At 44.4% G+C, this 11,422-nt stretch overlaps 1 protein-coding gene across 1 annotated transcript; it reads left to right on the plus strand.

Moving 5' to 3' along the window:
* The first annotated feature begins 213 nt into the window (after nucleotides 1-213).
* Nucleotides 214-10,818, plus strand: LOC308135975 (zinc finger FYVE domain-containing protein 1). The gene is made up of 12 exons (XM_080504155.1): nucleotides 214-382; nucleotides 3,121-3,402; nucleotides 3,982-4,204; nucleotides 4,296-4,513; nucleotides 4,689-4,795; nucleotides 5,249-5,357; nucleotides 5,434-5,531; nucleotides 5,639-5,756; nucleotides 6,950-7,120; nucleotides 7,217-7,409; nucleotides 8,098-8,196; nucleotides 9,847-10,818. The coding sequence occupies exons 1-12, from the start codon at nucleotides 266-268 to the stop codon at nucleotides 10,077-10,079; spliced, it is 1,968 nt and encodes a 655-aa protein (XP_080360281.1). The 5' UTR covers nucleotides 214-265; the 3' UTR covers nucleotides 10,080-10,818.
* Nucleotides 10,819-11,422: the final 604 nt, after the last annotated feature.

An 11,422-nucleotide genomic window follows, 5' to 3' on the forward strand; every position in this document is an offset into this window, starting at 1 on the left:
ACGTGGGCCATCTCGTTTAATTAAACGCTTTAATATTCCTGGATGTCACAAGTTTTCTGAACGTGTGAACGAGGGTGCTGTACTAAGTTTTGACCACACGATGGTGGTCAAGCACCGATCATCGCCACACACGGGCGCGCCTTACGTCACTGCGCACGTACCCTCCCTGGTCCCTCCCACAACGGTCCACGCGTTGTTGTTGTGATTGACGGAGTCACGATAAACTTTCGTTTTTAGCAAAATGTTTTGAGTGATCCAAAAAACGATGTCCGACATCCTGATGAAGGAAATGGAGAGCATATCGATCGGTCCCGTGAAACCGGAAGAGGGTTCCGACCGCGCGCGGAGCTTCCTGTTGGTGGACGATCAAGAAAACCTGCAGGTAAAGTCAGTTAGCATCGTGCTAACAGGGAGCTAACAGCTGCTGGGATAGGAAACGGAAGACAACGCGGAGGCCTTAAAGTGTGTTTTGGGACACCGCTGGCTCTGTCGCGGCCTTAAACTGTGTTTGTTGTCACGATGATCGTGCAGGATTTTAGTGAGCTCAACACGGGGTTGAAGTAAGGAGTTTCCTCCTGTCAATGTGACAACATTGGCGATGACTTGACCCGTCGTTTATCCCCTAAACAACATGTCCATCGTGACACATCGGGGAAACTAAAAGCCAAAGCTGTAATTAATAGAGGCAAAACAGTAAATGTGTGTTCGTGTAGGAAAGTCCCTGGTGACTCATGCAGGGCAGCTGACCTCTGGGAGGAACCGTGTTGTTGAGTCGTGGCTTCGTTTGTACAAAGTACAAGCGATAATGATTGGCTCTATTCTAAGTCCGTGAACGACTATTTTAATCCTCTTTATACGTGCCAAAGAAGGACTCAGCATTCGCTTTTGATATATAGTGGAAAGCTTAAATGCGCAGCCTTTATTAAAACAGGACAATGTGCATTATACTGCCATAAGTTGTGATTCTTTCTCATGGAATTGGTTTATTGTGATTATATATCAGTCAATCAATGGGCTCAGCTTTCGAAACAGGTCATCTGACAGGATCATTACAATTCATGTGACAGGCTGGTGATGTGAGGTTTTAGTTTTTGTCTAAATGGTTCATTCATCTTCTATATGGCTTCATCCTGTCCAGGGTCACAGGGGCGCCGGAGCCAATCCCAGTTTACTGTGGGCGAGGGCAGGATACCCCCTGGACAGATCGCCAGTCCATCACAGGGCAAACACAGAGACAACCACACACTTCTTATTCACAGCTAGGGGCAATTTAGGGACAACAATTAACCTCACAGGCATGTTTTTAGGATGTGGGAGGGAAACCGCAGCACCAACAGGAAACCCACACGTGGATAGAACATGCAAACGCCACACAGAAAGGCCCGGGCGGTATTAGAACCCACAACCTTCTCGCTGTGAGGCGAGAGCGCTAACCGCTGAGCACGGCTTTCTAAATGATTCATTCTGGACTGAATTATTTAGAATGATATCCCGGTTCAGTTCTGGCCTGAGGGGGTCTTTTCTTTTGAGTTTGCATGTTCTGCTTCTGTCTCTCCAGGTTCTTAGGATTCCTCCCATAATCCAAAAACATGCAATTATTGAACATGGCTAACTCGTCACCTTAAATTGCCTGTAAGTGTGCGTGGCTATTTGTTGCACTGTTCTTGTGACCTGTCCAGGGTGGCACATATTTTGATCTTTATGAAATACAAATATGCCATCATAATTTATCAACCCTTTTCATGCCAGCTGCATTTTTTTTAATACATTACCTAATTAAGGGTAGAGAAAAAACCAATAACGTGTTTAGCAAATTCCATTATTTATTTATTTAGATATTTACTCACTGTTTAATTATATTTATATTGCTGTACATAATCTCCCATGGTGCACTGGGAACATTACCCCGTCATTCTCCGACTAATAAAGACAACTGTACCATGTTTTCCATCTTTATTGATGGATTGCTTTTTTTTTGCATCACTGCAGACCCCCCCAAATATCACAGTGAAATCAAATATGCACATGCAGGACTCGTTAAAATGAAACAAATCTGCTCTAATTCTTGAACAAAGGTGGGAAACCTATTTGCAGAGGGGGCCACATGAAAAACTTGGCACACTGTCAAGGATCAAGTAATAAATTGAACTTCATTCTGCTCTGTATGCAACTGCTCTTCCTGCTTTGCATCTGTCTAGTGTTTGTGTGTTTTATGCAATAATATTGATTAAATATGAAACATTTCAACCAAGGATGAACCTCATACAATATACAAATGAGGATTGCCATCCTCAAGTCTTTGTTTGCTATTGTAATTTTTGTTGAATTACCAAGAAGTTAAACACTTTGTGGGTTGGTGCACAGAGAATAATCTTAATGCTCAACATCAACAGAGAGAAAGAGATTATCATTGACCTTCCAAGGTCACAGCCTGACCGTGTCAACATACCCACAGTTGAGAGAGTCAAGACCATTTCATTCCTCGAACTGTTTCTCTCACTGGACCTGAGCTGGGGGGGGAGAAAAAAACAAAACAGCGATCACATAACGGATGCAAAAGAGAGTTACATTTCTGAGGGAGGTGAAACGAGCCTTTCCTCCACAACAAAATCCTCAGGCCCGTCTACTGAGGTGTGGCGAAGAGCATACCAGCATGCTGCATTGCGATGTGGTATTCCAGGTGCAGGGTGTCAGAAAAATAGCTGCGCCTCCCCTGAGAGAGGGTCAGCAGAGTTTTCACTGACCTCTATAGTTTTACACGCAACTTCACGACAATAACGTTTGATTTGTTATTCATCCCGTGTGGGACCAAAGGTGGGTCTATTGCAGTGACCAGGATTCGAAGTGATTGCCGCATAAAGGTATGAACTTGTATGAAAAGCACATTCGATCCCAGAATTCTGCAGGTTATCAAACAAGTGATGGAACATTTATAAACATCGCTTATAGATTTGTTGGTGTCGTGGAAAAACTCTCCTTATTGAAGGGACTGCAGGGGAATTAAAGCAAATACACTAACGTTCCACTTTGGAGCACCCGACACTGAACGCAATCCCATCGCCTCTGCACCAAGGAATGACACCCCCCCCCCCCCCCCGGTTCTCCTTCCTCTCCCCTCAGGTCCAAGATGAGTCCGAGTTCGTGGAGAGACTCGGCTGTGCGGACGCCGCAGGGGTCAAAGTCCTGTCCATCTTCGGCAACACCGGCGACGGCAAGTCGCACACACTCAATCACATCTTGTTCCAGGGCGAGAGCATGTTCTACACCTCCAAGTCCCCCAGTTCCTGCACGGTGGGGGTGTGGGCCGCTTATAACCCCATCCTCGGCCTGGTCGCCCTGGATACGGAGGGCCTCCTGGGAGCGGCGGCCAATCAGAATCAGAGAATGAGGCTGCTGTTGAAGGTAATTTCAAGTGGCCGCTGGTTGTTTTTTTTTTGTTGTTTTTTTGCTGGAATAAACTAATAACAAGCTGTGTTCATGCATATGGTGGGGGAAGAAAAAAAACAAAAAAAACCCTCTGCTATTCAATTTCGGCCAATGCTTTGGGAATTTAGTACTTTGATGCAATCCAAAAATAATTACTTTTCAGTCCCGGGCAAGTCATTTATACATCCTGAGAGGTGTTATTAGCAGCTCCGGGTGCAGGAGGGTTTGCACATTTTGTGGAGTTCTGATTTTAAGCACAGGAGGATAACCTGAACACATATTAAGCATTTCCCTGTAGATACAGCTCGCTAATGAAATAAGGGAAGTCTATGAAGAAGAGCTGGATGATGTTACTGGGTTATACACTGGGTAAATCTAGTTTCTTACCGCTGTTGTTTAACACGCTATATGCCTGGACACAATGAGCTTTGGAATGTTTCCTCTATTGACCATGTTGATTTGTCCACCAAGGCCTTGAAGATGGTTCCTTTACTGACCCAGTTTGCGTGATCCAATCTTAAAACAACCTTACTTTTTCCCTCTCCGCTCCACCAGGTGTTGGCGGTGTCCGATATAGTGGTGTACCGCACGCGGGCGGAGCGCCTCCATAACGACATGTTTCAGTTCCTGAGCAGCGCCTCGGGGGCCTACCTGAAGCACTTCACCCCGGAGCTGCGGGCCCTGTCCAGCCGCTGCGGTCTGGACGTGCCGCTCTCTTCTCTCGGCCCCGCCGTCATCGTCTTCCAGGAAACGACCCACACTCAGCTGCTGGGCCAAGGTAGTCGGGAACGAAAGTCGGCGAAGTTGCAACGTCGCATTGCTTTTTGGCTCTCTGTTAAGAGTGTGGATGTCGTCCTTCTCCGTCGCAGACTCCAAGTTGGCCGGCCACGCCGACACACTCCTGCAGAAGCGTTTTCACGACCTGAATTTGGGGACCGAGGCCTTCAGCTCGGTGCAGTACGTGGGCACTCAGACCATCACGCCTCCCACAGACTACAGCCGGCTCCTGGAGGCCGTCAGGCAGCAAGTGAAGAACACTCACACTCGCTCCCCCCGCCAGCCCGGGATCGTGTTTCAAGCCCTGGAAGTAAGTAGTGGAGCAGAGCTAGAGAGCGCTTTAGCAGAAGAACGAAACAAAAGGGGAATTTTCATTTGAATTATTCTCATGGGTAGGGTTTTTTTTTTTTCTTTTCTTTATCCCTTAATGGGTTTTATGTCCACGTTTCCTCCCCCACTTGACCTTCCTTTTTGTTTCTCTGCAGGCTCTTAGTGAGCGATTCTGTGGGGAACTGTCAGACGACAAGATGACACTGTACTCCTTCTTCCCAGATGAGTACTTCACCTGCTCGGCTGTCTGCCTCAGCTGCAAGTAAGTCGACACCATTGCAGCTGAAGTGTGACCTGAAAAGTTTGACTTGGATTAAACGTTACTCTCCAAAGTAAATACAGTCGTTTTCTTGTGACGGTTGATTTGATTCTACTGTACCTGGACTAAGTTCTGGAGCTTGGAACACTGGAAAAGGAAAGCAGTATATTTGATTCAACCTTGAGACACACATACAGGTACATGCAGGTGATACAGGTTTGACAGGAAGTGAAGCTTCTGGTTCTACGTTAACATTTTGGTTTTTTTCAATGAGGTTTTTCATCTTTTCTCTGAAAACAAGAAATACAAACACACATTTCCACGACTCATACGCTTCAGCGTTGGAATTTCTTTTTCCAACACAAACCCATTTGAAAATATCATGACGTGCAATATTTAACTGCATGAGATTTTGTCCCCGCCGCTAACATCTTGCATGATATTGTGAACCTCCAGCATTCGCTGCAAAAACGGGATGAACCACCTCAGAGACAGGGTCCCCCACATGGCCGACGGACTGTGCCAATACGCACATCAGTTCAACAATAAAGTCCTCATCTGCAAGGTGAGACCGTTAAATTGAGCTGCTACTGTTTCTCTGAGGAACGGCCTGTTTTACTTCCTGTTCTTGTGTCTTGCAGAGATGCTATGAAGGAGGCAGAGAAGTGATTGTTGTTCCCAAAACCTCGGCTTCCACTGACAACCAGTGGTTCGGACTGGCCAAGTACGCCTGGTCAGGGTACGGAAACACACACGTATGTCCACACGCACACCTGGAACCAATTATCGCTCTAATTGTCCTTCCCGCCGGCCGTCCCCTTGTTTCCCTCCGCTCCTCTCGCTCAGATATGTGCTGGAGTGTGCGAGCTGTGGCGTGATCTACCGCAGCCGACAGTACTGGATGGGCAACCAGGACCCCGAGAGCGGCGTGGTGCGATCTGAAGTCAAGCACGTCTGGGAGGGGGTGAGTCCTCCAGCCTGATTTTACAGCTCTTTTCTTTCATCCATCCATCCGAGTTGGAGCCGTCGGGGCTGGAGCCGGTCCCAGCTGACCGTGAGGGTCGGGTACACAGGCCGCCACTCCATCACAGGGCAGAGGAAACAGCTCTTTTTCAGGAGCATCTTGTTTTGTTTTTGTATCTCTATGTCTACTTTATTTATTTTTTTTGTTTGTCAGGAAACGAGAGCAACGGGAAACAGATTGCATGTCATTTCTATAAAAAAAACCTCCCAGCCTAACGAGCACGGTTTCCAGCTGATCTTACCTAGAAACATAAAAAATTAAAATAACCCCACAACCATTAATACAGTTGCACTGCTTGTGTTTTGTATCCACATAAATATAAACCGCTGGGTTAACACATAAATATGAATAAATTGATGCAGATCAAGTGAGTATTATTGCACTTGGCTTTTACAGCTGTAATTACTGCTGTAAAAGACAAGTTGATGAAGTTGATTAATTACGGAGCACAAGGTTGAGAAATGCTTGCTCTCACCTAGATGCATAAAAGCTGACATGTTGAGTAATGCCAGATTCTTTACACTCTCTTCAGTTTCCCACAGTTTTATAGTTTTTGAACAGTATTTTCACTATATTCAGAAATCAAACCTTTTGAACGCATCAGAAAAATTGACCAATTTGAGCTTTTGAAGGCTGAGTGGGGGGTCAAAGGTACGTAAATAAACAACTGAATGTCTCGACTTGTCTCGGGGGGGGGGGTTGTATTAAAGGACTAATTTGAAATTAAAAGTGTCAAATTTGTTCTTTTAAATAAAATTTGAATTGAAGAGATTTCATACATAGTCCAGTAACTATAAAGTAATTTATTCACCATTTTACCCACTTAAAAAAAAAAAGAAGCAAATTTGGGTTTTCTCACTGTCTTTTGATTATATGAAACTGAGTTTTTGGTTGGTAACTATTTACGTTTAGACCATGTGATGAAGCTCTGTATCAACAACAGTAGAGAAAAGATCAATCCTTCTGCACACAGTCCTTCCGACTGCATTGACTAGTCTGAACACAAATGGGCCCATTTACTCCAAGAACGTTATTAAATGACCTGTTTTGCTTTACGAAATCCCAAAACAGATAAAAATGTGTCTTGAAATTAAGAATGAGCTACATGTTGTTCCATCTCTCTCTGCTTTCAGTCTGACACCTTCATGGCCAACCACCAGAACGCCGCCCAGCGGGTCCTGGATGGGATGAACTTCGTGATCCAGTCGGTGTCCGAGTACAGCACAGGCCCCACCAAAGCAGTGACCGCCTGGCTCACCGACCAGGTGGCCCCTCCGTACTGGAGACCCAACACAGAAATCACCGTGAGTATGAAGCCGAGACACAGAAAACATTAACAGCTCCATCAGAGACCAGTTATAACTCACGTCACCCCCCCCCCCCCCCCCCCCCCCCCCCAGAACTGTCACGGGTGTCAGAAGGTCTTCGGGGAGGCGGAGAGGAAGCACCACTGCCGGTCATGTGGCGAGGGATTCTGTCATCCCTGCTCCAGCCACAGGATGCCGGTGCCAGAGAGAGGGTGGGGCAGCAGTCCGGTCCGGGTGTGCAAGGCCTGCCACCGCCAGGGGGGTCCGCCTGACACCAGCAGCCAGGGTGAGACACAAGACGCCCGCCACTGAACAGCAAATCAAATCAAATCAAAACTTTTACCTCGTCTGCTCTAAAATTAATGCGAGTTCAACCATTTGTAGGGAAAGTGACTGTTTGGTCAAATCTGCAGGATTGTTTTTTTTTTTTTTTTTGCAAATTGAAGGAAATACTAGAATATAGGGTGAAAAAATACGAATGATTAAGATGTTTTTTTTATTTGATTATAACAGAATCACTCTAATTTTCCCAGTCAGTTCAATGGTTTACTGAGCTTTGAAAATATGAAATAATGTGAAGAACGGAGCTTGAACACGAGTACAGTACACATAAAACTACTGCAAATAACAGTATCTATTTTTAAACTTGCATCCAATAATAGTCATGCTTTATGTTTAGTGTGCCTGTTTTCTGAAAGCAACACATAGTGTTGAACAGTTAAGGTTAGAGGATTTTTATTAAGTAGGAATGAAGAAAGATGTGTATTGTTGAACAGTTTTGCCAGTTTGCAATGTCTTTGGCAGTGTAAATTACTTGTGATGGTGTGTTTTATTTAGACTAACATTTCCTACTTTCTATTTATTCCTCTGTATCTTCTTGTAGCACTGAGAACACAAGACTTCTTCAACCCACACTTTGTTGATTAAGATGTTTTTTTGCTCTATTAATGTGTGAATCTAACTCTCTGGTCCAGTTTCCAAAGTGGAGCCTCGCGGCCTGATCGCTCGCCGGGTGACAGAAGTGGCCCAGTCCACCCTGGACATGGTGACTACAGCCATGGACTACCCTCTTTGTGAGTGCCGTTATTTTTAAGTTGAGGTTGATAGTATCCTTTCCACATTAAAATCAAGGCTGCTCGACTTTAAATTACAAACTACATATTACAAATTACAAACTATATATAACAACCAATGGAGTCAATGGAGATCCGGATTGAGTTATGTGACGCAACAACGGCTGACAAACTGGAGCCTGAACATGTACTAAGTCTATATTACATGAATTTATGAAGTTGGGAGTAGAAACCAGAGCCTCAACAGGCACAATCACAGGCGCAGCAGCAGAAAGGAGATGTAGGAAGAGCAGCACAGCCCAAAAAAATAAAAGGCATGCCATACAGACATACAAGAATAGACACTGGGGAAAACTTGAATCTACTCAACCTTGAACTGAGAAACATTAGAGTAAGTGGTTCGGACTTGGCTTTAAGATCTGTGGAGAAGCGTTTCACTGTTCGTCAGGCCGGTTTAAAAGGATTTGGTTTAAGTTAAACTTTTACAAAGAATGTGAAAAGAGTGTGGCCATGATTGCCAGAGGTGGAGCCTTTTTTTTTTTTTCCTCCTTACCCTTGAAAGGGAATTTGACTTTATAATGAAAACAAAGGTCTTATAAAATGATTTAGAAATAAAAATGGAAACAAATCCAATTAAACTGCTTGAGGTCCTGGAGCTGACACAGATTTCTATCAGGCTTACAGCAGGATAGACCTTGGTCAGTCCGTCATAGCGTAAACACAGACAGACCACCGCACTAACTAACCTGCATGTGTTCAGACTGGGGAAACCATTGGTGCCCTGAGAAACATGCAAACTGCACAGAAAAAGGCTCCCAGCCTCCAGTCAGAGCAGCTAATTCTCGCCGTGCGGAGCACTAAACACCATGTGGGGGAAATCACCCAATAACGTTTAACCATCCTAGGATATGAGACCACATGTTAAAAGAAAACCAAAGTTTGGAAAGAGAGATTAAGCTCTAAAAAAAAAAAAAAAAAAAAGAACTTGAAACTGACCAAAATTGACTAATAGCCTGTTACAGTAATTTTAAGAAAAGGAAAAGGGAAACAACAGAGTCTTGAGGTCTGATTCAAGGCTGCGTTGAAAAACCTGCTCGTCCATGCGAACTGAACAAAACATCTTTTTTAAGGTGTGTGAGTTCATATTTCAAAGCAAACGGTTTTCCTTGGAATATCCTGAAACGGGGGTTAACCTGAAACCTGTTATCAGCACAGTACCGTGCTTTTTCTTGATCAGAGAGATGTTGGTCAGTTAACGAGAAAAGGGAGTTTAGGCTCATGTGAGAAAGGAGTTTCTCTCAATATTTTCTCATCGAAAACCCCCTAAATCTTTATAACCCTGGAAGTAGCATTTTTTTTCTTGCCATATAATGTAGCCTCGTGGAAATATCATGCAATTTATACAAACTCACATGTCAGAAATATGTACTTTAAAACCGAAGAGAAACAATTATAACTTTTTAATTTTTGAGGATAATGCAGGTCATAGCATTTATTAGACATATGTACAATAATAAACACGTATTAAATACATGTCACTAAAGCTATAGTATGTTTTGTAAGATTTTGGCATAAAAATGGACAAATAAGAGCTCAAACTATCCTTAAATCCATCAAGCCCTACAAGAGTCTCTTGTTTCTCCCTCTCAGGTTTAGTGAAGGACGTTGCTCGGCCGGACTACTGGGTGCCCGACCAGAACATCATCCAGTGCCACCAGTGCTCCAAGACCTTCACGGCGGCCATGTCCAAGCACCACTGCAGGGTGTGCGGTCAGGGCGTGTGCGGCCCGTGCTCCACGCACCTCATGCGCGTGCCGTCGCGGGGCTGGGATCACCCGGTCAGGGTGTGCGACAGTTGCCACGCCAGCGCCGACGCCCACTGACCACACGGCCTTTCTCACATCGATCGGACGAAACACTGTGAAGCCCCCGGCGGGGACGCTCCGACCGGGCAGGATCGACTCAAAGCATCGGGTTTGTGTGAAAGGACAGGCGAGCCTAGACACTTTAAATAATCGCCGTCGCTGCTCCTGCGATTTGGATTTTCATCTCATCAACTGACTCCCATCAGCCACTCTTAACAAATAGAGTTACTGCAGCTTTTGTTTTTAACTGGCTGCTTTTAAATGTAAAGACTTTGACCTTCCGTTTGTTCTGGGATCAGCTGCGCACTGCAGCAGTGAGTCTGTCCGGCCTGTTAAGTTATGAATCGGGAGACGTGTAGAAGGGACGCACCGGGGAAGAAGGGAGATTTCAAAGCATGAAGGACTTTCATACGTTGAACATCCAGGAAGTCTGAAGATCTTCCTATCAAAACTGCAACTGGACGTGTTGCTGCGTTTCTCGGGGGGCTGAAAGAGAACGCCAGCCGCAGCGTCGTCGTGCCTTTTTGGGAGTCTCGGTACCCTTTTTGTTTTTAACACTCATTAGAATCCTTCCTATGTGCAAACACTAATGAGACTATCTGTGCCTAATCATAGAGCTATAATCATTTACAGCCTTGGTTCTCTTAATGTGTATTTTGAAATGAATACCAAGTTAAAAACCTGCGTTTTTAAGACATTTAGACATTCCGGGTGTAAGCTGTGTAGGATTTTGATTTTAATAAATACTTGTGCACAAGTCTGGGTGATTGACTCTGGGAGACCTGAAACGTGCTCATATAACACAAAATATAAACTAATGACAATAAGAGGCATTAGTGTGTGTGTGACATGGGATGCTATGTTTGTTTGCATCTTCCTCTTCCCTTTCCCTTCCTGAATGAACCTCTTCTCTTGACAATCTTTTTTTTTTTTTTTTTTTTACATGTTGAATGAAGCTGGCCAAATAAAAATTGAGCAAGACCGTGTGCGTGTGCAAGAGTCACTTGATAGACGTCCATCATTCACCTTAAAGTAGGAATCAAGATGTTTCTCTATCTTATGATATCACTGCATTACATCCTGGCCACTCACTCACCTGGAGAAACAAATGGCAAACTTTTAAGGTCTTTTTCAAAAAGTCCATAAACAGTCTGCGATCAAAAGGACATATAACTAATATTCTTGAAAAATACAAAATGCTCAATAATTTTTTTTTTTTTTTTTTTTTTAAATAAAAGCACTTCATGGCCTTGCCCCGACTATCTAACCACATTAAAAGTAAACCTGTGAGGGGTCTCAGCACCAGAGCCTCGTCCAGAGATGTTGACGTCCCACACAGAAGAACAAACTGTCCATAACCG

This window comes from Blennius ocellaris (assembly GCF_963422515.1).
Source record: "Blennius ocellaris genome assembly, chromosome: 2".
NCBI classification, from domain to species: Eukaryota; Metazoa; Chordata; class Actinopteri; order Blenniiformes; family Blenniidae; genus Blennius; species Blennius ocellaris.